Source organism: Glandiceps talaboti, chromosome 10 (assembly GCF_964340395.1).
Source record: "Glandiceps talaboti chromosome 10, keGlaTala1.1, whole genome shotgun sequence".
Classification (NCBI taxonomy): domain Eukaryota; kingdom Metazoa; phylum Hemichordata; class Enteropneusta; family Spengelidae; genus Glandiceps; species Glandiceps talaboti.
In genome coordinates, this window is record NC_135558.1 from 9121823 (window position 1) to 9149585 (window position 27763).

At 34.8% G+C, this 27763-nt stretch overlaps 1 protein-coding gene across 6 annotated transcripts in view; it reads left to right on the forward strand.

Moving 5' to 3' along the window:
- LOC144440832 (ras-specific guanine nucleotide-releasing factor RalGPS1-like) overlaps positions 1 to 26624 on the forward strand; it is a 55158-nt gene extending 28534 nt beyond the window's left edge. For 5 of the 6 annotated variants that reach the window (XM_078130246.1, XM_078130243.1, XM_078130245.1 and 2 more), the window contains 16 exons: positions 2057 to 2164; positions 3237 to 3287; positions 7404 to 7487; positions 10792 to 10974; positions 13008 to 13131; positions 14111 to 14193; positions 15488 to 15630; positions 16101 to 16174; positions 17301 to 17403; positions 18111 to 18146; positions 19414 to 19593; positions 20071 to 20135; positions 21040 to 21086; positions 22203 to 22401; positions 22733 to 22827; positions 23551 to 26624. In XM_078130246.1, the coding sequence (XP_077986372.1) occupies positions 2057 to 2164; positions 3237 to 3287; positions 7404 to 7487; positions 10792 to 10974; positions 13008 to 13131; positions 14111 to 14193; positions 15488 to 15630; positions 16101 to 16174; positions 17301 to 17403; positions 18111 to 18146; positions 19414 to 19593; positions 20071 to 20135; positions 21040 to 21086; positions 22203 to 22401; positions 22733 to 22827; positions 23551 to 23580 (1605 nt within the window). In that variant the 3' untranslated portion in view covers positions 23581 to 26624. The remainder of the gene's footprint in view (positions 1 to 2056; positions 2165 to 3236; positions 3288 to 7403; positions 7488 to 10791; positions 10975 to 13007; positions 13132 to 14110; positions 14194 to 15487; positions 15631 to 16100; positions 16175 to 17300; positions 17404 to 18110; positions 18147 to 19413; positions 19594 to 20070; positions 20136 to 21039; positions 21087 to 22202; positions 22402 to 22732; positions 22828 to 23550) is intronic. The other variant, XM_078130249.1, reaches the window with a different exon arrangement.
- Positions 26625 to 27763: the final 1139 nt, after the last annotated feature.

Here is a 27763-nt window from a genome sequence, read left to right on the forward strand (position 1 = left end):
TTGTGAGTGTATGGGTTTGTGTGTGTGGCTGCATCCTGTGTTTTTCAGTGGGGTGAATAAGAGTCAATTTGGCTGTATCTAGGTGTGTGTGTGTGTGTGTGTGTGTGTGTGTGTGTGTGTGTGTGTGTGTGTGCAATTTGTTTGTATAGATAATTGTACATTTTACAAATGCATGTGTTGGCTATGATGATATTTAGATGTGATACATGTAGTCTCCTCTGTGTGAGTGTGAGCGTGTATATGTGTGTGTGATAAATGTGTTTTTGCCCTTGTGTTTGTGTTAATATCAACTGTACATTTGTAAGTGTTGAATGCTTGTTTTACTTGGTATTGTACTTCCCCAGTTTCTTCCCCATTATGTGGCAAATATTTAACATGTGTAGTACGTGTATGTCAGCACTAACTGTAAATGAAAAGGTGTGGTGAGTAGGTACGTCAGGCTACGTGTGACCAGCAAAATGATACACATGTACCGAGCAGCTGGTACCTGTGGCCATGGCTATCGGCATACACACTGTAAATGACAAAATGTAAGATTGCGTCATAAACAGACGTGATTTAGTATTATTTGCTAAAGGTTCATTTGACGCCAGTCTGTAAAATCATGATATTGTTACTACAATATCGTGACAGTCTGTTTTGATAAAAAGGGTAACATATTGTACTGTACTGACTAATTCAAGGTTACACATGTACAGTCAGACATAAAATGTTGTAAACAAGATAAATCCTGCTTGTGGAAGTATAAATTTTCCTACCTTTTTATGTATCACTTTTTGTATCATATTTTTGGAATGAAAAATTATAATTTGTCTTTGTTTTAAATTCTCAAGGATTATTTTTAGTGATTTTGTAAAAAAATTATCTCCATTGTCGTTCCAATTTTGTACATGTATTGTTATCTTGCACTAAGTCGGAGTTTAATGTTGGTCAGATATTTTATTCATCAAGCAAGCAAAATATGAACAATTGTATATCAACGTTTTCAATTAATAGTTTATTTTTACGTTTATAATATATGTAAATTGTAGAGGGCAATCTGCTGAATTTCAGCCATATTTTTTTTAGATGTGTTACCCAACAACATGTGTTGTATATGATAGGGTATACATATAAATTTATAACCAAATGTCTACTTCTCTGTTACAAAGGTTATATAGTACCAGAAACACATGTACTCCTCAAATATGGATGAATACATAAAAAATACCTTTTAAGTTTTACTAATATTATGAGATATAAGTTCCTTTCAATTTAGTTGCTTCTGGTCTAAATAATAGTGGTATTTTCTGAGATTTTTCAGTAAATGAATATGAAAATAGCTTGAATATTTGTCTGCCTAGTTTTGCACCCTAGAAGGGTTCTATTTTTTTCTTTTTCTTTTTTTTTTTGAGAAGATTCTGACACTAATTCTTGATATATGTACGTGTTTATTTTCATTATATTTAATAATACTAATATTATAGTGAAATTACAATATATGGTAATACAGTGTGATTTGCATATTCTTGCAATGATACTAATGTTAGTTTTGAATGACTGGTAATTTCTCTATTGCTGAAATTGTGAAATAATTTCCATGTAGCACTGAAAATGTACAAAAATGTATTGTTTTGAATTCATTTCCATAGTACTGAAAATATGTATGTATAATGTCTATAGGTAAATTCTGAATCAGAATTTGTATCAATGGTACTAGGCTGTTTTAAACGGCCTCTAAAATCAGATCGTGTCGTCGTCCATGTAATGTGTTAAGTGCGTGTCGATGTCTAAAGTGGTTGGTTTAGAGTCAATATCAAACTTGTATGGTAATTCCTCCCAGAGTTTATCAAGTCGTCGCTCAAAGGACTGAACACTTGATGTTGAAACCACAAACTGTAAATATATATATACTATACATAATTATGACCATAGTTTTGAATTAATTTCCATCATTTTGAAAATTTATACTTTAGAATTTATTTCTGTGGTACTGAAAATGAACGATTGTTCTGATTTTAACAATATAATATTATAAAATAAAACTACATATTTTGTTTTTCTGTATCTGTTTCAGGAACAAGGTAGTCAGGATTCCTTGGACAGCCGATGGACACTGCCCAGAATGAAGAGTTACGATGCTGTTGTATTTGATATGCTCAGAGTCACTCCAGATGAATTCGCTGTATGTAGTAGTCAATGAAAATTCTTACTGTGACCTTAACCTCCTTGACCTTGAGTAACCTCTCAATGACCTTTGAACCAAAATGGTTGCCACATTACCTATAAATTCTGTATGGAAGATTGAATTATATATATTAAGAATACAAGGTGGGGGTAGGAGTGGATGGCTTAATATGTCCATTGATTTATGAAGACAATGAAGTGGATGAATTTTGAAATGCGTGAATAATACTCCTACATCTAAACAAGTATTTAAGAATCAGCAGAAAGATAACAGCGTCATCTTTGTATTTTACCAAACGATCGTTTGCACATTTTACAATAACATTTCTGGTAAATTTTGATTATGTAGATAAATGGTCCATTTTAACAGATCACAGAGAAAATAATTTGGAATATAAGACAACAAGTTGTGATGAATTTGTAGTGATGATATAACACATTTCAGTTAGTATGATAACTTGGGATTGTTCCGATAAAACAAAACAAAATAACACAGCAAAGTTGTTCAGGCCTAGCCCATATTCCTTTTAAGTGGCCATATGGATGTTGATTGCGTATTTGTTTTGATTTTTTAATTTATAAAACTATTTTATCATGGCTTCCTACTTAAAAAAATCAACATGAAACAACAAATATGCTAAGTCCTTGTTTGTAACTCAATACATTGCAAATTACTAGTAAATGTGTATTAAAAAAAAAACATTTAATTTTTTTTTAGCTTTTTGCAATTTATTGAGTTACAAACACAGACTTTGTCAATGTTTTTTTTCACATTGATTTTTCAAGTAGGAAGCCATGATAAAATTGTTTTGTAAATTAAAAATCCAAAATAAATACATAATTGTCATCCATATGGCCACTTTTAATAACCAGAGAGGTGGTTGTAATTTGTGGTAATTACAGAATGCTGTTTTACACCTGTGACTGGCTGATAAAGTAAGATTATATCTACAGGGTTTCAATTTGTTGCAAAACTATTATAGCCAATATGGTGCTATGTGAATTGCCTGAAAACAACTATCCCTGTGGGAATGTCTGTTGACTGATTTCTGAATTTTCTTTGATTACAGAGTCAGATAACGTTGCTTGATATGCCAGTATTTAGAGCAATACCACCAGAGGTAAGTCCTGTTTTCATTTTTTCAGGAAAAAAAAAAATTGGCTGCAAAAAAATGTGAAAGTTCCAGAGAATTAGTAATAGTATGTTGTTTTGTTGAGAATAGCCTGCCAATTATTACCCTGGTAGTTGAACCTTTGGTTTTCTAAGATAGACACAAACTAAAACTATTGTGGTAACATGTTGATACAACACTGATAAGCTATTGAATGGCTGTTGGATTAATTATAGTCTCAGTAGGGAGGCCTCTCTGAAAACTAGTTTATTAAACTTGCAGAGTTGTTTTGGGACTTCGAATGTTTACGCTATGTTGATCACAGGGTGATTACAATCGCACAACAGAGGAACTACGATCACTTACTCGTGTAATCTACCACATTGAAAAACAATATATTTAGTTTGCATCTATCTTTTATAGTAAACTGAAGGCTGGATTACCAGTGTCGTAATATTGAACATTAATATGCCACGGTATCAAGGAAATATGTATTATTTTCCTTCAAATGTCCTGATCACAAGACCATAATTAGTCTACGATGTGTCGTGCTTCATTATCGAGTGATAGCTGATAGTGTGACACGACACACGTCTTGCTCATTGATTAACAAATTCTGATAACTAATTTTAGTATGGCACGGCACGACACATCTTACATATTGATCAACTAATTTCATTTCTGATTACTAATTTTAGTTGCCTTTTGTTGTTGTAGCGATATTGTGTTTGTGTAGTATTGTCTGACCATTGAAAGTCAGTGAACCAACACAACATATTTCACTGACAGAAACCATAGATTTTATAAAAACTGCAATGAAGGGTTATTTTGGAGATCTAGGCGTTGTCATATCCGTGTGATTTATCGCTGGCAAATATTTCATGATCTAGATAGCTGACAAATAGCTGTCAGGATGTTCATGGCACATTTAACATTAATGTTCCACTGATGAGTGGTTGGCATGCAGGTCAAGTAAATGAGATATTTATCTCTGTTTAGTGATGAGTGGATAAAAGTACATGAATAAATGATGAGGTATATGTATGATACATCAATGAATGATTTACATCAATAAACCATTAAAAAGTTACATGCGTAGATGTTTATATGTTACGAAACCCTCTGGTTTGATCTCTTTCACCACTGTTGATGACTATGTTACGAAACCCTCTGGTTTGATCTCTTTCACCACTGTTGATGACTATGTTACAAACCCTCTGGTTTGATCTCTTTCACCACTGTTGATGACTGTTACAAACCCTCTGGTTTGATCTCTTTCACCACTGTTGATGAGTATGTTACAAATTTTAACAGTTATCAATGAATGTATTGCTGGTTGTATAATCAAAAAATAATAATACCCCCCCCCCCCCCATAGCTAGTGCAGCTTCAAATGGAAATAATTAGGACAAAATACTTGTCAAGATAGACGATGGATTGTACTGCTGTACAACTTCATGATAATAGTCAAGAAAGTATAGTGTGTAAAAGTGACTGCTTTCGTTGTAAACCACAGGCCTTCATGGCACCATCCAAAACATGCTCGCCATATTTCATTGCGTCAGCAGAAATAAGTGCTCTGGCTTGGGAGAATGGAGTGCTGTTGATGGTTTCAAACATTCAGAGTAAAAACTGTCAACTTTGCCTCAAAACCAAAACTAGGTCATCTCAGAGTTCACTAAAAGTAGCACACTCTGTTATCAAAGTAGAGTAATGACCCATGACGTGAAAGACATCATACAAATTATAAATATAATAATAACCACAAGAAGAAAGTGAGGAACGTTAATTATTTAAAAGAGTCAACCAAGCGGAAATTGTAGTCTATGCTACTGTCATCTTTCAAAGTTTGAATGACAGTGTGAACTGACACTCTAAAGGAAGTCCAGGAAAGGCTACGGAAATCATGGAGAGGCCAGGAAAAGCCTGAAATCAGATATCATCAATTATCTTCATGTTTTTGACCCAAATAGCATGTTACAATTTGATGAGAGGCGTGTCAAGAAATGTGAGACTAACAAGACAGTTTGGTCAACAACCAGTAGTTGAGTTTACTCTTGATAGCTACTAATGTCATCGGGGTAGTGGTAAAGATATGAAAATTGCTACCATACCATGCATGCAATTCCACCCACTTGTTACCCTACTTAACTTTAATTAGGTCCTTATGAAGACTTTACAAACTGCAACATGTGCTTCATTAGGATTGTCATTTTTTGATACTCACTTACTGTTTCCTAAAAAAGAAAAAATCAAAGATATGAAAAGGAACAAAGACTGTCAGTGTATTTATTTTGGTGCTGAAACTCAGTGAAACGTGTGTAGCGGAGGGATACAAGAGAAACACTGAAGTAAAACACTTTCTCTATGTGCTACACTTGTTTATAGCATTCATATCAAGTGTAAAAGTATACTGTTTCAATTGGTTTATTTACAAGCCTAGCAGGTGGCCTTTCTAATGTGCTCAATTAGCAAATGAAACAGTATACTTGATATGGATGCTATAAATGATTGTGGTACATACAGAGAACACTTTACTTTGGTGTTACAGGTTGTAATTTTTCACACTTTAGCACAGGTTTATTTTGTCAAATACAAGATATTGCCTACCTATATAATTAACTACATGTACATCAACACTTTTGAAAATTGTCATTGCATGTACCCCTGAATATTATATATACTTTCAAAGTAAAGCTATAATTTCTCAGAATTTACTTGTATGGGAATCCATATTCATGCTGATTTACTTTGCCACACATTTTTTTTTTTTTTTTTTGGGGGGGGGGGGGGGGGGGGTAATCTAAAATAACATTTGAGCCATATTACGTATTTTTACAATATTAATAATTCAGTTATTATTACAAATATTATATGCACTTTCATGTGTATACATGATTGGTCAACAAGTATTTTTGACCATTTACACGGAAATACCGAAGACGTAACAATTCAAAAACGATGCTGTTGTACATGCGCAAACATAACGAAACGGTTCAAGCACATGCATAAGTATGTCATCGATGGGGTCACTCCTCAAATGTATACATTTCCGAATTGTTGCATTTTTCAGTCATTTTCAGCTGTTTCGAGTCTTCCCATTTTTGCCTGTTTATACAGGCTTTATTTTTAAATCAAAATGAATTGTTTCCAAAAAATGATCCACTTTCAGCAGCGGTTTCAAATCACAGAGTTTTCACGTATATTTTGTAGTTTCCATGTACATTGTAGATGGTTGGTGCAACCGCAGTAAAGTATTTACATTTTTATTTGAAAACGGCATCATGTCAACGAGGCCTAAACATTCATGTTTTTTAAGTTACCTATTATTTATGGTGGCTGTCTACATATGCTAGCCAAGATTAAGCATTCACCTTTCAGTTGCCAATTATTTATGGTATAACACTATCTGCAAAAGGAAGGTAAATGCCAAAGTTTAGCTAGTGCATGTAAAAAGACTAAAGCAATAATTTGTATTCTTACTGAGTTGTGAGAAATGTTGACAATTTTCTTTAATTCTAAACAACAGTGAAAATTTATAACTCGCATCGCTGTAGGTTTTAAAAGGAACTGTCATGTTTCCTTGTTGTCTAATTTATATACATCATAAAAAAAATTCAGATTTTCAAAGCGATTTATTATCTACGTGTTGTCTTCACATGTATAAATCATCACATTTAGATTTTCAAAGAGGTTTGTGTCAAGTCTTCATTGTACCTCAGGAAATTTCTGATTTTGTGAAAGAGTGGCATCCAGTTTTCACACGGTCATTTAACAAATTTTATAGATTTTAAAAATTAAAATTATGTTTTTTGTCAAGTTATAAAGCATGCATACATCAGTAAATTTCAAGATCTCTATTTCTTCCATGGTACTTGACTTGCGCTTTGCTTCATTTTGTACCTAACTACAGTTAATAAGTCAATATTATGGGTTACCTGGCCAATGATGTCATTCAATTAACCCATCCCTGCTCCATGATTTCTCACAGTCAACATCTCACCAGGGGGTGTCACCCTATGTCAATTGGTGTTATGGTTAATGATTGTCACCTCCAGGCTGTCAAGTCAGCCATATGATTAATTTTCATCAGTAAACTAATGTATGTTTGTATCCCCTTTGTAGGAACTGACAAGCTGTTCATGGTCTAGCCGAGAGAAACACAAACTTGCACCCAATATCGTGGCCTTCACACGCAGATTTAATCATGTAAGTGTGTCTTGTTTCGAATTTGTAATTTGTCCATCAAGACCCGAAAAAGTTGGTCAAAAGAATAATCCCTTCTAATCGTTATGATTGTGATGAGATATCACTAATGCAAGAACCTGGGATTGAATCTCTGGCCTTTAAGACCCAGTTCAGACTGGTTTAACATTTAGGTATGAAAACATTTGTCTTGCAGAGCTTTAGAGAATGCTGCTCTTCAACAAATCAATAATCCTATGTAATCCTTATGTCTCCACTGATAAGATAACACTAATGTGAGAACCTGGGATTGAAACCTTGGCCTTTAAAGGCCTGGTTCAGATTACGTGAAAAACAGTTGTCGAGTATAGCTATAGAAAAAGATGGGTCTATGTAATCCTTATGTCTCCACTGATAAGATAACACTAACGTGAGAACCTGGGATTGAAACCTTGGCCTTTAAAGGCCCAGTTCAGATTAGGTGAAAAACAGTTGTCTAGTATAGCTATAGAAAAAGATGGGTCTATGTAATCCTTATGTCTCCACTGATAAGATAACACTAATGTGAGAACCTGTAATTGAATCCCAGGCCTTTAAGAACATGTAACCCTTTCTAGTAAGTGTACTGTATGTCTATAGAAAGAAGGGAGATGCGATGACCCATCCAATCTATTTATGATTCCAATGATAAGATAACACAAATGCAAAAACATGGGATTGAACATCCTGCCTTTAAGAATACTTAACCCGTTCTAGTAAATGTACGTAATTGTACCTGTAAAATAGGGGTGTCAACCAATGTATTTGTAGAAAAAGAAGGGAAATTTGACGGCCAATTGGCTGTCAAAATATTTGTACAATACAGATTTTTTTGTAAGCACTATAATCAGATTAATACCTCCTTGAGTTGTAGTACTGGAAAACTAAACATCATGTCAATTTTGATGGTTTAATTTGAACATTCCAAATGTGTACTCTTTGTTTGTGAACTCCTCCCTACTTAGGAATGCAGACTGTTGACCCGACACTAAATATTTAATATGTAAGGAAAGTCATTACAATACAAGTAAGCTGCTGTTCTCATTTCACATCGGTATCTGTGATGCATGTTGGATGACAATATTTATAGTATAGTCAATCATAAGTCTGTGGAGAGATATAATCCGAGTATATCATGCGTGTGATTGTCTATAGTCTGTGATTCATTGTGCATGGTATATTTACAGTATAGACAATTTTAAGTTTGTGGGAGGTACAACATATTGTACATAATTTGTAGTCTGTGTTTCACATTGGATGGCATATTTGTGATGCAGTCACTCATACAGTAATGGGTATTGGTAAACCATTTTGTTTTGGGGATGAGGTTGGAGGTTTTTCATGAGGTCCAAATCTCTCCCCCCCCCCCCCCCCCATACATACAGTCTGGATGCCAACTGTGGTCTAACCACAGAAGGTGAGTGAATGTAACGATACTGTATAGGAACTAGACTAGCATACATACTCTCTTGTCTGCCTATGCACTTTTCAAAAGAACTGATTTGAGATATCGCAAAGCATACATGTTTTAATATATTTGATTGCATATATCTGGGAATGCAGACAGTTGGCCAAAGATGGCAAATTGACATTGTGTAAGAGCCTATGGCTCAGCAATTTATCAAGATTAAATAGTCACTAATAATAATAATAATAGTAATTTTTGAAAATTTACAATAGCAAATATTGTATATAATTTGGTTATAATTAGATATATTATTCCCTAATAATTTTCTTCATTCAGGCAAGGAAAATATGAGTGACCTAAGGGGTCTTGTCACTCACTACAAGTTGCAGGCGAGCAGTGACAAAACCCATATCGGTATATGTCAAACTGTTTTCCACCAAAATGAAGAGGGGGGGGGGGGGGGGGATACATGTATGTTTATACTTGCACAGGCATAATTTGGTGCAAGTACTGAGGTACAAGCGAACAGTCTTTATACTTGCAAGTCCCTCCATACAGCCAACATGCCATTTTCTAATGACATTATGCTAGTAAGATTGTATATGTATTTTGCTGCTGGCCAAATTCAGTCACTTGAAAGCTGTAATTATCACATATTCCAAACGAAATCATTTAAACTGATGTACAATTACGAGCTAACAATAATCAACACCCAGCAGTACTCGGGTTTCATTTACAAAGATAATGACAAAGGCGGCAAACTGACTTCTGAAGAAATACAGATGAAATAAAGGTGACTCAATCTAACCAAAATTGAAGAGTTGATTAAAACGGGTACCTTTGAAAATAGCAGGTTATGCTGAGGGTCAAAATAATTCCATTTGTCCTTCATTTGATTAAATGTTTGAATTACAAACTTTGAAAGTTCACGACCAGTAATCTTTCTGTACGATTGTTATTGCCTTTGGCAGTGATACCGCTAATAATATAGACTCTGTGTGAAAGAAGCACGGTTTCAGTAAGTACCAGGTATGAATAAGAAATGGCTATTACTGATAGTCTCTGCAATTTCATAGAATTAATTATCTATTAGTTGTTATTATTATAAAAAGTCCAAATTATCCTAATAACTTCCTGTGTGAGATAGAAATAATGAGATAATGTAGAGGCTCATCTGATGATCTAATTTATTTAATTATTATTTTGTCAACACTTTGTTGGTGTATTGAAAAACCTAGATATTTTTGCTGCTAGATAAGTTTGCAATTTTACAGTCTTCAGCTAATTCTCAAACCCTAATTTTAACTAAAATTACCAAACTGGTACATTGTCTTCATGTACAGGAAGGCATTTTAGTCACTACTTTATATTTTGGCATTTTTGTTTTCTCAGCGAAATAGCGAAATAAGTTTTGTAGCAAAAATTTCCAAGTTTACAGTATTTGTGATTTTAAATAATGCACTTTTGGAAATACGTGCCTTGTAAACATTGAAAATCATCCCAAGCTCAAAATGTTTGTTCTGACTTACATTTCAGGGGCTGTTTATTAAAATGGACTTCTAATATCTGCATATACATATACTGTAAACCTACATATTTTCACTACTAGAATATTTTGCGATTTTACAGTCTTCAGCTAGTTCTCAAAGACCAATTTTTGCTAATTACCAAACTGGTACAAATTGTGTTCATGTACAAGAAAGCGTTTAAAGTCACTACTTATTTTTTCCATTTTGTTTTCCAGCAAAATAAAACAAAAAATAAGTCTTAAGCAAAAAATATCCAGGTGTACAGTATTGTAGTCTTTCGTCCAGTTCTGTTTTTGCACAATTTTTATGCAGTTCATAAATTTTTCAAATATTTTTTTTTTTAATTTTGCAGGTGAGTTTCTGGGTGGTAAGGGAGATCCTGACAGCACAGACATTGAAGATTCGTGCTGAAGTATTAGGACACTTTGTGAAGATTGCCAAGAAACTATGTGATCTGAATAACTATCATGCTTTGATGGCAGTTGTTTCAGCATTACAGAGTGCTCCCATCTTTAGGCTCATCAAGACTTGGGGAGTAAGTATTGTCTTTCTGATTTGGATGGATATGTGTGTGAGCAGACAGTAACTCCATCAGTTTGAAGAAAAGGATAATATTTTTCAGTTTTTTCCCTTTTTTCCCCTTTTTGTGTATTTGATAACATTTATTTTATTTTGTATTTATGCATGCATTATTTGTGTGTGTGTGTGTGTGTGTGTGTGTATGTATGTATGTGTGTATGTATGTATGTGTGTATGTATGTATGTATGTATGTATGTATGTATGTATGCATGCACCTATGTATCTATGTGTGTGTGTGTCTTTATCTATATTAGTATGTATATACATGTAGGTTGTGTATGTGTGTGTATATTTATGTGTTGTGTGTATGTGTGTGTGTGTGTGTGTGTGTGTGTGTAGGTAGTGTCTGTCAGTCTGTGTTTTTGTCCATGTCACAGTGTGTGTGTGTGTGTGTGTAGGTAGTGTCTGTCAGTCTGTGTTTTTGTCTATGTCAGTGTGTGTGTGTGTGTGTGTGTGTGTGTGTGTAGGTAGTGTCTGTCAGTCAGTGTTTTTGTCTATGTCACAGTGTGTGTGTGTGTGTGTGTGTGTGTGTGTGTGTGTGTGTGTGTGTGTTTGTGTGTGTATGTATTTATCCATATACCATGTATCTATGTCTCTGTACATGTATACTGTAATGGTTTTCCTGTTGGAGAGAAAAAAGGACAACATTGAAAGAAAATACTGAATAGATCAAGAATGAATAAAAGAAATAGATTTTATACAACCCTATACAAACTAACATACTAATCCTGAACATACATTGATAGCATGTGTTACCAGTCTAATCATAGACAGAATAACAGCTACAAGTGCACTTTGTCAAAACTGAATCAGATTCAATATCAGAATACAAAAAATTAATTTATTTGGTAGATTTAGTCATATCAAAATTCTATGATCACTGTGTATCATTTCATCAAATGAATTGAACAGTAAATTAACTAACGGAGGTATTTCTTACATTGCGAGACACGTCTTAAAAAGGGCTTGGAGGATTAAATTTATAATCTAAAAATGATTATGTCGTGATGTTCTGCTTTGTGCAGTGCTGAAAGTAATTATTCTATACATAGTTTGATATTGAACTGAAAAGATTCATCATTGTGGTGGTCTGTAAGATGTGACATTCATGCCACAGTGTCAGCTACCACTCATGTCTGTATTACTAGTCTGTAAGATATGACATTCATGCCACGCTATCAGCTACCACTCACATCTATACTACTATGTCAATCTGTGCCTGATAGATTGACAGATTTAGGCCCTGCCATGAACTCTTAGAAGATCAAATAGAGGTCATAATATGTAGATTAATTATTAAGAAAGCCTGATAGGGCTGAGCAACATATCATTGTGGGTGCTGCACATTAATGTTGCTTACAAGTTGTAGAAAAGACAACATTGTGGAGCACAACCAATGTTGACTCTTTCAGTCTAGGCTCCATGTCTATACTACAAGAGTTGCAATGCCATTTTTAAAGCCCAAGTAACTGATACAATTTATTCATAAATTTTGTTCATATTGTATCCTTGTATTTCTTGAAGTATGTATGATCACTTTGTGGTTAAACTCTAATCAGTAGCCCACAAATTCACTATTTGTTGACAAAAGATTAAATGTTCTGGGTTGTTTATTTGCACTATTTACATATGGACATCAAGGCAGTGTACACAGCACCACTAATAACAAGTAGACAGGTATTTCAGTTGATTCATACTGTTTACATATGGACATCAATTCAGTGTTTACAGTACCATCAATGACAAGTAGACAGATAATTCACCCAAACAGAAATATTAAACCATTTGTAGTAAAAAAAAACTGATAAAATGTTTTAAATTAGTGAATTTTTCAACTGCCAAATATTTATTAAAAATGGAATGACATTACCGCTACTGAGGCTAAACATGAAACAACAAGTTGTATTCATATCATCCAAATGAATAAAATTAAAGGAAGGAATGCATTTTAATTTCATGAAATAACTTCTTTCTTTCTTTCTTTACAGCTTTTACATAGAAAAGAAAGACAAACTTTTGAAAAATTAGCAGAGATTATGTCTGAGGACAATAACAGAGAAAAATTACGAGAACACATGAACACAGTGAGGCTTCCATGTATTCCATACCTAGGTAAGATGTTTTATAGATTTTGAATTCTCAAAATCACACTTTACTTGTCTGAATTTTATGCCAAAAATGATAATCGTTCATATTTGAACTTCTTTGGCTGACCTTAGATTGGCCAGATGGACACTTGGGATTTTATAGTCTGACCAGACCCTTATATGTTTTGTGTATAAATGCCATGTGGTAGCCACATCTTAGCGATTTTCCTTAGTGTTATCGATTTCTGTGACATTTGGAAAAGATGTTTATTGATGCATAGCAGAAGTATACGTGTTGTTTGCCATGTAAAATACCTTAAGTTTACTAAAAAAAAACAAACAATGTCTGTGTTTGTCACGTATCTGTGTTCATAGACTTTGTACTGCTCTGACTTTTGAAGTAATGTAATGAAAGAGGCATCTGGTGTAGTATAGAAAACTAAAGGGTTTGTTGTTGTACAAAATAGGCAGAGTATAGTATACATGTAGAAGACTAAAGGGTTTGGTGTTGTGCATATTCCTTTAAACCTGTACTAGCTGTAACTTGAGTATTATTTCGTTGATCTGACAATCAACAACGTATTCACTTAAAATTGTTAAAATATGAGTAATTAGACATTGTACATGTTAATTAGGGGTCGGTTGTATCCATAAGTTGTACAGTGAGAGATCGGAATCGTGATTGCATTTGGGTATTGATTTTTGGGTGTGAACCCCAAAATCAATATGAGTAGATTTAATGCAACACACTATGTGTACAACTACACTAAATACATCGACCCACAAGTCATTAATGCGTCTCATGGTATCATCATTAAGTCATAATACTAGTAGCTAATGGAACAGTTTCTGTCTGTCTGTCTGTCTGTCTGTCTGTCTGTCTGTTTGTCTGTGGACACGATATCTCAAAAACTACAGCATCGATTCTCATGAAACTTGAAAAATATGTTTTTGAGTTGTTGTCTTAATTAAACTTAAACTGAAATTTATTTGATTCATTTCAGGCATGTATTTACAAGACTTAATTTACATTGATGTTGCTCATCCACATTCAGGGGGTTTAGAGAGTCAGCAAAGGTCGTTACAGGTAAGAGAAACACCTCAACTTCTGTACTCCCAAATACTTCGTTTATCAGGAGCATATTAAAATCACATTTCGAGATATAAAATTACCTCTTAGGACATGTGCATAGTAATGCAAGTTCAGGTATAACATCGACTGAAAGAGATTTGCCTTTGAGAGAAGTGACGGTTAGTTGATATAGGTCTTCAGGGTAGATGTCGTGCTTAAAATTTCAAACAGAAGCAATCATGTTCAAAATCTGGTTCTCAAACTTTGCCAATAATTTAACCAATTTTAATCTTTCAAAGCACAAACCTTTTAACATAATGAGGTAATAAGTATGTTGTTTTCAAGAAAATGCTTGAGTTTGAGCAATGGCAGAGTCTGCAACTAGAACGAACTTTGACCTAATGAGATAACAGCACTAAAGGGCATTTCAAATGATGATTGCAAAGGGCATTGATTTTAGTTACAAGTTTTATTTGATCAATACTACAATATGTTGTGTGTCATGATAGTTTGCCAAAAATCGAACATCTCATGTTGAGTACAACACAAAAATCACTTTTTATAGTTCCTGAAGGGGAAGTTTAATAGATACTGGGCGTCTGTCTTTCTGTTTGTTGTCTGTCTGTATCATCAATATTTGAAAAACTAATGGCTAATGTAAAGTGAAATTTGGTATAGACTATGAGCTAATGCAGAGAACTGGGTATTTTTTGGTAGACATCCTATGAATATTAATGATGAATTTGCATAAGTAACGATTTTTGGTAATTAGGCAATATCTTTCAAATGCAAACTTCAAATTTCATATAATTTTGTGTATACAATGATGATAATCAAGTACACAAATCCTTCCATGACAGGAACAAGCCATTAGCCAAGCAAGTGGAGTTGTTATCAAAGAGTACCAATATTTACAATTGTGATGATGGGCTCTTACATAACGCAAGTAAACAGCTGTAAGATCATTTCTAAGGAGTAAATCAAATGAGGCAAAGCTATTCTCTGTGTTATATCAATTGTTATCAATTTTATTAGGCTATTATAAGTAACACTGCAAACAGCTTAAGAGATGCAAACAAAGTTTATGTCACCCGAGTTTGCCAGGCAAACCCTCGGGATTGTAGCACTTGGATGGCTAATGGCTTGAGACTGTCATGAAAGCTTGTTGATGTAGCTGATAATTTGAATGATTCATTTGCACTGTTACATGTAAGAATTTCCCCTCTGACAAGCCTCAAATCTCATCCAGTTTTGTACACACAGTATCATACTTTTTTTTACAATATTTTTTCATGTCTGTGCTTTCCAGATGAACAACATTTGTAGAATTATTGCTGAATTTCAGCAGTCATCGTACGATCACTTGCCAACGTTCAGCCATATACAGAATTACCTCAAGTCTGTGCGGTACATCGAAGAATTACAGAAATTTGTTGAAGAGGACAATTACAAGTAAGTCTGAATCTGTTAAAGTGCCACACTAGTGTATACACTATCATGACAGTGAAGGTCCTGCTGCCATGATAGTCTTTTCACTATCACAACACACTGTAACTATTAGATTGCCACACCAGTGTATACATTATCATGACATTGAAGGTCCTGGTTCAATGCAAGTCTTTTCACTATCCTATCACACTGTAACTATTAGATTGCCACACTAGTGTATACACTATCATGACAGTGAAGGTCCTGGTGCCATGATAGTCTTTTCACTATCCTACCACACTGTAACCCTTAGAATACCATGCCAGTGTCTACACTATCATGACTTACCTTTGCCTCATGGGACATATACATGAATATTCATGAGTATTTATGTAAAGGTATTAAGCACTTAGGAGTCATCAATATTCAGTGTGCATGAAATTCAAATTTTTCTTCAGATTATCATTGTTTTTGTTTTGTTTGTTTTTCTACAGATTATCATTGAAGATAGAACCAGCTGATACTGCCCAAGATGACAATGAATGTCGATCTAAAGACGATCTTTCAGGTAAATATTATACTCTTATTGCATGGCTATGAGGGCACTAGTAGACAACTATTGCCCCCATTTAAGAGGGTCTTTCAGATAAATATTATATACTAATTGCATGGCTATGAGGGCACTAGTAGACAACTATTACCCCCATTTAAGAGGGTCTTTCAGATAAATATTATATACTTATTGCATGGCTATGAGGGCACTAGTAGACAACTATTGCCCCCATTTAAGAGGGTCTTTCAGATAAATATTATATACTAACTGCTTGGTTATGAGGGCACTAGTAGACATTTATTACCTCAAGGGATGTTTGTACAGCAACTATTTCCTTAGGATGGAAGTCGGGGGAAATATTTGCTACATAACAACACAAGGGGTAATATGATGTCAACTAGTGCCCAAATGAGGCCAGGCAATAAGTGTTTTATAACACATTCTCAGACACATATTCTTTCCCATAGTCAAAGCAAATCACTGAAAAGACTCCCATACTACATGACTATTGCCCTAGGGAAAATAGAATGTGACTAGTGCCACTATATGCAAATTGAGGCCATGTAATTCAATCTAAGCCAATCACTGAAGGCTACGTGAAAACGATGTGTTAAAATGATTGTTATTGGTTTCAGTTGGTGGTATTATTCAACTCACTTTGTCTTATGACTCTCACAAAGTACATTAGCATACATGATTACTATTAAGTATAATTTATTTTCTTTGAATCACATGTTTACATATCTAAGCATACTTTGGTTTGAATGTCTAAGCTGAATTGGTTAGTTATGTTGATTAGCAGTATGAAAGTATCGTATAATCAAGTCATCTCTACTCACATGCACAGACATACATGTGTGGACACATACACGTGCACACACAAGTATACACACACACTCACATCCCCACATGTACCCACATGCACACACACACACACTCTCTCTCTCTCTTTCTCTCTCTCTCTCTCTCTCTCTCTCTCTCTCTCTCTCTCTCTCTCTCTCTCTCTCTCTCTCTCTCTCTCTCTCTCTCTCTCTCTCTCTCTCTCTCTCTCTCTCTCTCTCTCTCTCTCTCTCTCTCTCTCTCTCTCTTCATTTTCTCATTAAAATCATGTTTACATATATCATGCTTTCTTTATATACAGATACGCCGGGGTCACCGAGGGTTACAGGAAAAAACATCCCTACCACCCCATCAGCTCCTAGGTTTATTCCAGGTCACAGAAAATCACGAAGCCTAGGAACAAAGTAAGCAAAAAAATCAAGTTTGAACAACTCATTGTCCATGTAAAATAGGGATATGATTCTTAAAAACACATCGAGTTATCCTGTATAACGACGATGGAAGTTTTTACGTAGAACTTCTAGAAAGGCAAATTTACAATTTGCTCTATTATTACATATGTACCAGAGATTACTTGCACCAATGCATGTGCATACCAGTGGTATTTGTACTGCAGTGCAATACTGGAAAACATTATTTCATATCTGATATGCAAATGACGGCACATTCTGGCATTGTACGTGTACATGTACATGGCGTTGTACATGAAAGCACTTGATAGCACGGTATCGTTTGTTACAGAAATTTGCTGTTTCAGATAAACATATCTAATTAGAAGAGAATCGTCATGTTGTGTGCATACCAGTGAGGGTACTTGGGGTGTTTGCACTCGTGATGGCAGTGATTTCTGCGGCATTTTCACAAGTGCATTCACAGAGAACACTGCATGCACTCATGCAAATACCCTGAGTACACCACACTTGCACTTTACTTGCATGCCATGGGTTTCTGTCATGATAGTATGGTGTAATACAGTATACATATCATTCAGAATTTACAGAGAGCATAGGTAGCTAAGACTGACAGATTGACCTTTTGTCGTCCTCATTGAAACAATTTTTTTGTCAAAATTATTCAAACACTTTTTCTTCCTCTCACTCTCTCTGTACAGTTTTCTCTGTCATTCAATACCGTCAGAATCAATGAGGTAAGCGTAACATTTTGATTTTCCTAACTCAAGTTTTGCTTGCTTATAAAAATGATATATGGGTGAGAAGGGGCTTATGTGTTAATGGTGGATATATATATACTGTACATGCACTATGCTTAGAGATTCCTAGCTTGGCTTGTAACTCTGTTAGACGCAGTGATACCTAGCTGCATGGGTACAGTAGTTAACACTGTTCAGTACCAAGCACATTCCTGTCAAAGTTCCCGCCAAAAATTATGTAACCGAATTTCCCGCCAAAAAGTTATGTAGGCAGAATTCCTGCGAAACATAATGTTAACAATTTCCTACCAAAAACTCCCTGCTAAATTTTGGTGAACAAATTTGTACTTTACAATAACTTTTTGATACATTTGAACTCAATTTTACATTAAAGACAGAAATTATGTTTTATTAATTCGTCCATGAAAATTTTAAATGATAATTTTAACAGGACTTTTCTTCAATGTAAAAATTTCATTTTTGTTCAGATTTGTTCACATATTGTGTCCAATAGGGTAAAATACTATTCATTTGATATGAAAGTAAACGAGGGGAAATTGAAGTCTGTAGTTGTCACTTTTGATGTCAGTGACACAACACCCAAATCACAGTCAATCTAGACCATTCATACTGAAGCACTAATACCCTGAGCCATGTTAGTGCCCTCAAACAGACAAGGGCCTAATGCTTTTGTTTTCTGAAATGGTTCTGTTCACTCGCCCCATTATGTGTGTACCAATATAAAAGGAAAATAGTGTATGAAATCTCAGCTTTGTTAGCTTGTACATATGGAACAGGGGTGTTAAAGTGATGTCTCTATCTAAAGAACTATTGTATTGAGCCACATTAGCGCCCTCATTCAGTGCTTTTATTTTAACCAGGTTTGTTTGAAAAAATTCTGTTTAATACTCAGCCTCACTCTCCACATTATGTATGTACCTATAAAGGAAAATAGTATATGATACTTAAAATCTCAGCTTTGATAGCTTGAAGTTGCACATATGGAAGGGATGTTAGTGCTACCCCCTAGTCCTTCAAAGGTATACTTTTACTAGTGTATTGAAATCCAGTACAAAAAGTTTTTAGTAGTAGACTGCATACATATTAAGAAGTAAAAAAAACTTAAAGAACAAGAAATGTGATCTTTTATAACTCAGTGTCAAGACAAGAATGTTTAGGTAGCTGGTGCATTTTCCCTCCCAAAATATGGTAAGTCACATTTTTGCACAGTAGGGTTTTTTTAATTTGATTTTTTTTTCTGTAGTTTGCCTGCGACATATACCAGTAATGGTTGCAGACATTTATTAGACGATAGTTTACTAGAAGATTTCACATCAAGTAATGCCCTAGAATATTGTATGAATGGTCAGTCCAGGGGTAGCAGTGATGGCTCTGTTTCCACAATCAGTGATGACCAAGATATGTTAATGAGGCCAATTGACAGGTAGGTCATGTGATCAGAATATGCAAATTAAACCTTACGAGTTCCCCCTGTTCAATAACACCAGATTTCTTTGACATCCCAACAGCACTTGCTCTGCCTTGTTTAGCTTTACCACTGGTGGTCTGCACACTTGTATGCATGTAATGTTGTAGTAAAGCACCAGCGCATGCTATGCAATGCGAATGTGGTTTTTAGCTGAAGACAAAGTTTTGGTCAGCGCTTACATCTGTTGCTAGGGTAGCAATCTTGGTTGCATTGTTATGCAAATATACCACAGCAGTAGTTTTCAATGGCCCACAAATAACTAACACGGAAACTTTTCTTTTCTAATTGTCATATGTTCCAGAAAATTATTTGAAACAGTAGTGCATTTTTAATATTACAATAATATCGTGATTTTTTAAAAGGCAAATATTGGTGAGGAAAAAAAATGGTACTGAATGGATGGTTTTTGTGTGTTTCTTTTTTTCTCACCAGTTCTTCCATTTCTAGTGATGAGGTTGTATATACAGACCTGTCTGATTCATCATTTTCAATACAAGGTAAGGTACTAGTAATTGTGTTTTAGCTCAACTTAGCTATATTTTCATCAGGTCATTGGCTTGCAGGTTGAGTGTGTGTGTGTGTGTGTGTGTGTGTGTGTGTGTGTGTGTGTGTGTGTGTGTGTGTGTGTGTATGTATGTGTGTATGTGTGTGTGCCACAATGTGCACACGCATGTGTGTGTCCGTGTCTAACAAAATTGCAATTTCATGCTACATTTTGTCTATTTTGAAGTACAAACATACTGCAACTAGATGCAGAAAGGCAGGCACCAATGTTTTGATGTCTGCATTTGATATCTGCGTAGTAGCACATTACCTCTCTACATTTAGACAAAATATCGAAAGATACTGTATTCATTCAATCTTGCCATCTTATAGTGTAGCGTTTGCAGTTTCTATTTTTTATCCATGGAAATAATTCCAAGTATCGCTAATATCCTTTACTAGTGTGTCATATTCTTTATTCTACTGTTTTGATAGGTGTCGTGAACAGTTGCACTGAATACAGTAGACGGACTGGATGAGTTATTTACAAGTAGTGTCTACTTTCTCCTTGCACTGTCGACCAAATTAAAATGTGCCTGATATGTGCCAAATCAAAATTTTCATACACCAAAATAAATTAGACTACAGTAGTTCAGAAATTGTTCAAAAGAGCTTTGAACAAACATGGAAACTCTGAAACCATTTGGTTGATTATTCAGTATGGTTCATTCACTACACTAGATAACAAACTGGATGATTCTGAAAATAGTTTTTAACCAATTTCACCAAACTGTTAATTTACAAAAGCATTTAGGAAAGCTGTCTGTCAACTACATTAACCTCTAGCCTTGTACAAGTAAGTGAAAAAGTAGAAAAGCGTTCGCTAACATAAATGTTATATGTTATATTCTATTCCAGGTTGTATGAAAAGGAAAACAGTGCTGAAAAATGGGAAGAAACCATCTGTAAGTGACAAGTCTAAGAATTATAGTCTAGTTGTACAGACACTCATGTTAAAGGTTTATCGAACCGGAAAGATTTGCATGGAAACTGAAGCTAAAAGATGGAGTCTGTGACATAGCTAGGGTTAGGGATTATCAGAGTGCAAAGCTGGAGTGATGTGATAGATGTTAGCTCTATCCAGTGAGGGGAGTCTCTGATGTAGGGTTAGGGATTATTAGAGTGCAAGGCTGGAGTGATGTGATAGATGTTAGCTCTATCCAGTGAGGGGAGTCTCTGATGTAGGGTTAGGGATTATCAGAGTGCAAAGCTGGATTGATGTGATCAATGTTTTGGTATCCAGAAGGCTTAAATGTTGTCCAATATTCCTCAGATACAGCAGTTGATACAGACAGCAGTTGAAGTTACCTGCTTTTAATAAATGCCTTTAACTAAAGACTGTTATTGATTAGTGAATATGTCACAGATTATTGAATTATCAATGCAGACAAAGCAGAAAATATTGATTCTGTCTTTGTTTACCAGCTGTAAATTTGATTACCAATAAAAATCTTCCCTCCATTTCTTGTTTTCGTCATGAACGGGGTTTTATTCTTGTGTCGGGTACAAGTTTAGTCTTGTATGCAGATAAGCATTTGAACTTGCACTTACATTGCACATTGCCTTTGTTTATATACCCCATTTGTAAATTTGATGGCAGAGAAATACTTTCCCCACATTTCTTGTTTTCATCATGAATGTGGATTTGGTTCAGTTTAGTCTGAAAGGTCTAACCACTCACTACCCACGGCTGAATGTACAATGTACTGTCCAGGTGTGAGAGAGGGAATTATAATGTAAGCTGAAGGAACACCTGGATCTTTCAGGCTAGGTTCTCTGTAGAGTACAAATTTAGTCTTTTATGCAGATTACCCAACACTAGAGGGCTTACTTCCGCAGAAAATGTGTGCATAATGTCTGTGCATTTGATTTCTAAGAAAAATTTTCCCTCCAACTTGTTTTCACCATGAATGAAGTTTTTGATAGGTCGTTGGGGTTTGTCTTGTATGCAAATACTCTGATTATGTGTAATTCTGTAAATTTAATTGTCAGTAATCCTTTGTTTTCTCTCTTGTTTCTAGTTTTCAGCGTGGACGCGGTTTTGGGTTGGTCTTTGGGGTACAAATTTAGTGTTCTATGCAGCTAAACACTTGAGAGGACAAGAGAGGAATGATTTCAAGTCATCAGCTTGTAAAATAGTTTCCATCGTAGACTGGATGGTAGTTTTGACGGAAGATATTCAGCATAATGACGTCGTTCAAATGACAGATCCTTCAAAAGGTAAAATCAAACTTTAATTTTGAAGGGGTTGATGTGTCAACCAGAGAACATTATTTGGGGAACAGCACCTCAGGGACAAGACTATGTAAACAAGTAGATAATCAGAGAATATTATTTGAGGAACACCGCCCTCAGGGACAAGACTTTGTAGTAAGTGGTAACCAGAGAAAGTTTTTGGTGGAACACTGCCCTCAGGGACAAGACTCTGTAGTAAGTAGATAACCAGAGTATATTGTTTGATGAACACCGCCCTCAGGGACAAGACTTTGTAGCAAGTGCCTGCAGATATCATAAAGGCAATTTTTTCCATTATTTTCTCATTTGTTCACAGGTAATGTATATAAGTTCAAAGCTGGTAGTCCTGGGAAAGCAAATCAGTGGTTTAAGTTTCTGAATGATGCCAGTAGAACCAATCAATGTCCAAAGGTAGGTGTGAACACCTGGAATATTACAATATTGCAATCTGATTGGCTAATTTTGTCATTTTTTCATGTTCTAGGTCCAGTGTTTTGTACTATGTCAATAAGTCATCAATTGTTCTTATCATATACACGGTATAGATTCTAATGCTATACAAATGAGAGCACAGGCACCAAGCCCAAGCAATACTCACACACTGTCACACGTTGCCCAAATATGGCAAGTGGTGCACTCATCAATATTCATTCGCTCAGTGTTTTGGCTTTGTTAATTTCTTTCATTGTTTTTACGTTTTTGTGAAAAAATACTATTTCACTGTCAATGTACATGATTATTTGATTCAGGTGATGTTTTCATGCCAATACATGGGGTATGTGATAAAACCTTTACAGCCCAGATATGAGTTTTGCAGACCTCGGTAGTACTGCTTATAGGCCCTCCTAAAGTCAAGCCCTTCCGCCATACAACCTCGGTCCACAAAACACATATCCGGACCATAAAGATTAATATTCTTACCCACACTTAGGTACAGATTGTTGGAGGAATACAATCATAACAAAAAAAAAATTTTGACACTTTTTCAACAAAAATAAAGAATGGTATTTAAAATTAAATTATTCAAATCTTAAGAAAATTAGGTATTCATCAGAAAATTACAATATATTAGAATTTTGTGGAGATGTTTGTCAAAAGATGATTAATTCATTGTTTTATCTGTTTTAATCATAGCCACCGACAAACTTGATGTCATTTGAGTGAAAAGACTGGAAAAAAAATTAGAGTTTTGAAGCCGAGTGAAGCCATCACTATAAAAGGACCTGCCATCAGAGATCAACCAGTTTGGTTGAAGACAGTGAATTAAGAGACGAATCGGGCAGCGAGTTTTAACTTCCTGCACTGAGGACAAAAATTAAGACGTCTTGCCACACTTGTACAGTTATAGCTCTAAGAAGTGTGTTCACAAGATTTGACGTGTCTCTTTAATCAGCTTTCAGTGGAGTTTTAGAGAAGAGACAGAAATCATGAAAACAGAAATGCTAAGTGCTTCATGTTGCATAACAGCAGCTATAGTCTGATGCAGACAGTACCTGGTATGTACTGCTCAAACTATTACTAGTACGTCAGAATAACGTTACGTCACGCAGATATGGTTTTTACACCTAATATGTGAAGACAGACAGAGATGAAGATGGCTGCATTCGTGTTAGTGTGGATATTGTCAGTGTACTGTCACCATGTGACAAATTATTTGTTATTTTTGTTCAGCTTCTACCCACAATTCAATGCGTCAGAAGTTCCTACATTGCAGAACTGATGTATTTGTTACCCACAATGCTCTACTGGATACCAAATTGTGCATTTAACATTACCCACAGTGCATCATAAATTTTACAGGATGCATAATTATAGTATCCCATTTAAGTATTATGGTCTAGATTTACCCACAATTCAGTGTTTACACAGAGGCTTACACGTGAAATCACTGTAGCAATGTATATTTTAAATATTTGGAAGACAAAATTAATTTTTAAAAAGCCCTTTTCACCCAGTGGATGTCAGTGTCTTTGTCATAAAATTTTCTTTGGAAAACTTTATTTTTAATTTCATGTGTCACTCAGAATACTGTTTGAGGTCTTGTCAATTTGATGTTGAACTTAACAATGACAGACTTTTGTCAAAGTTACACAATGATAAAGACCCTGAAGAACAGAGCAGGTTTCCCTCTGCTTGAAGTAATGTTTCAAAATAATTAAAAGATGAAAAAAATGTTTCTACATTTGAATAATATTGGTGAATACAATTTCTCAGCCGCCAACCCTGTTTCTGTGTAGTGGTATCACCCACTCCTTGAAAAACAATGGGAAGAAACCAAAGATATAGAGACAATAGGGTGACTTAGCTACATGGCAATTTGTACTTGAAATGCTTTGCATGAATATTGTCAGCATCGTTTTGTGGATTGTAAGAAATATGTCCATATCAAAAAAGGAAAGAAAATTGCCAGCAAGATGTACTCAAATTTAGTAATGTTTTTGAAAGTACTGGTGTTGCTTCTTCTTTTTTTTGTCATTTGATGGATTCTAGCCAACTGCTAGACTCAGATTAAACAAAATATCCACAGAAACTGATTGACAGAGAAGTGGGTAGGTCAGACATCTTAAAATTGTGAATAATTGAAGCAATTATAAATTCACGTGGTTATCTTAGGCACTGATAACCAAACAACAAATGATCTTTACATCTGAACAAATGTTGCGAACACAGAAAGTATCATTTTGGCATTTGTTTTTTGAAAAAAAAGAGAAAAAAAGTAACTAATATTTACACAACTCTCAACATTTTTAAAGGATCGTAAGTTTATAAATAGTTTAAAAACAGGTTTAAAAGGGGTGAGCATTTGTGTTGAAGAGTTGCTATGACAACTTCCCAGTTGAGATTTCTTGGCTGCCATATTGGAATATTTTGAAAGATCACTTGATTCACACACACTCCAGATGTTTACAACATATTGAAGATAATGATATATTCTAATTGCAAATGCAAATAATGTAATTTATTGTCAGGTATTTTGTGTTAGATACGATTTTGACGTATACTTCTGGCTTGTCAAACTTTACTACTAATACTAGTGGTGTGTAGGCCTCGCCTAACTATGCTCACCGTGCAGAACTTGCCTAACTATGCAAGTAAAAACTCTTCCTACTGCATGTGAAGATTCCCACAAATCACACATGATTCTCGGCACTTCCTTTCATATCACTGTTTGCCTAATAGACAGGAGGTTAAGAATCAAGGTCAAAGGTTACAAACAAAATCTCTAGTATGCTCCGTAGAGGGTGCCAAATCAATATTTTCACTGCCATGCCATAACTGAACCCAGATAATAATTTACCACTTAAAATTAAAATAAAAAGAGGTGTCCTGTAGGATGATATCCGTAAGGAAATCTCACCAGAATGATAAGATTAAAAAAGGACACTGATTTTCACTGTAGATGGTAGCTGAAAGATGTTGTTGCATGTCTAAGACTTTAATTCTGTCTTCCTTGTAAGTTTTTTGTCAAATATGGATGCTTTTCATGTATGCATGTTTTTGTCGTTAAAACAGATTATTACACTATTACTGTGCAGTATAAAACCCTTTCTTTGAGTACTATTTTTGCGTTTGTATTAAAAAGATCAGCTGAAATTGCCTTTTTTTTTGAGACAACTCTGTGCCATTTTTTCCTTTTATTTATCTTATTTATTGTCTTGTTATGTATATTTGAATTGAATTTTTTGTTCGTTTATTCCATGTTTTTTTTTAGCCTTGTATTACTTCATGGTGGATGTTTTGTCCACGTAAAAGTCCTCTTTGTATTTTCAATTTGAATTTTTTGCCAACTTGAAAGCATCAGCGATTATCGAGGAAGAGGTGCAGATATTTCACGTCACGGAAAGAGTTATTTTCTGTGAGGAGGAACAACAAGATGTTGCACATAAGAATAACAAAATAATAACTTTGCTACAAATTTTTACAAAGAAAATGAAATAAGCTTATGAATAGATTTTATTGTCAATCGTCAAAGTCTCCTCAAAGCAGGGGAAAAATAGCTCTGCAAGTGATAGTATTTTTTAGCATCAGGCAGATTTTCAATGATGGATCAATTAAATGTACAATCACGACAGTGGCCTGCAGGGAGCTGTCAGGACTTTGTTACAAGTATTGTACACTCACACACAGAAAATGCAACATAAATTTGTAACTATTAAAATTTACAAAAATATGTACAACTACTTGATCTGGTCTTTGTTTCTTTATTTTCATCTATACTTCTGTTGGGTGTTTCTTTTGCCGTTTTTAACAGCATTTTCAAATTCAATCCTTCAAAACAATTAAAGTGGCCATATGGATGAGAATTTGGTATTTATTTTGGATTTTTATTTGATAAAACAGCTTCACTATGTTTTTTCTACTTGAAACAATTATGTGAAATAACATATACCAAGTCTATGTTCACATCTCAATAAACTGCAAAACATTAAACAATGTGTAAAATGTTTGTTATTGTACGTATAATAACAAACTTTTTACACTTTTTGCATCTTTTTGCATTGTATTGAGTTATGAAAATGCAACCTATTTTCAGTAGGTTGTCTGATTGAAAAAACCAATAATACTCCAGTTATAGCCAGTGCAGCTTTGATACTACCAAGGCACACAGATAGACACAAACTTTCTAATATTCTGTAAGGTACAGGTAGGGAGCCCTCACACATTGGAAGATGGTGAGGGTGCAACAATGTGCTGTATCTTACAGTCTACGTTTCTGATGACATCTATGATTTTGCAGTGTACAGTTTAGGGGACTTCCAATATTTACACTATCGTGATTACAGGGTGATTAGATTTGCATACTTGGGTAATGTACCACATCAAGGAACAATAGTTTTAGTTTGTGTCTATCTCTGTATAAATACCCCAGTAGTATATCAACCTGTTGCCATTATAGTTTGGGTTTATGTCTGTGTTAACTTTTAGAAAGAGTGTCTGCCACTGTCATACAAACATGCAAGTACACACAGACACACAAGTGTTCATAAATTAAAATGATGCCAATTTGTCCGGCAGTGTCCACCCCAGGGGTTACTCCCACTGATTGGCTGTACCGTGTACGTATATGTGCCAGCACCCTTTTTTTTTTTTTTTTTCTTTTTTTTCTTTTTCTTTTTTTTTTTTGGGGGGGGGGTGTTTTGTAGCCCTTTTGGTCTGACATGGGGTTTGTTTTGTCTTTTGTTTTTAGCTGAAAAATCTTACTTTGGGTCCACGCTACACTGTTCTAAGTTCAGAAAATCATGACTTTCCATTGATTGACCCCAAAAATGTTGTCACCTGAGGGAAAGTAATGGGAGTGTGAAAACTACACTTTGTAATCCTCCATACAATGTATCTTGGTCTATGG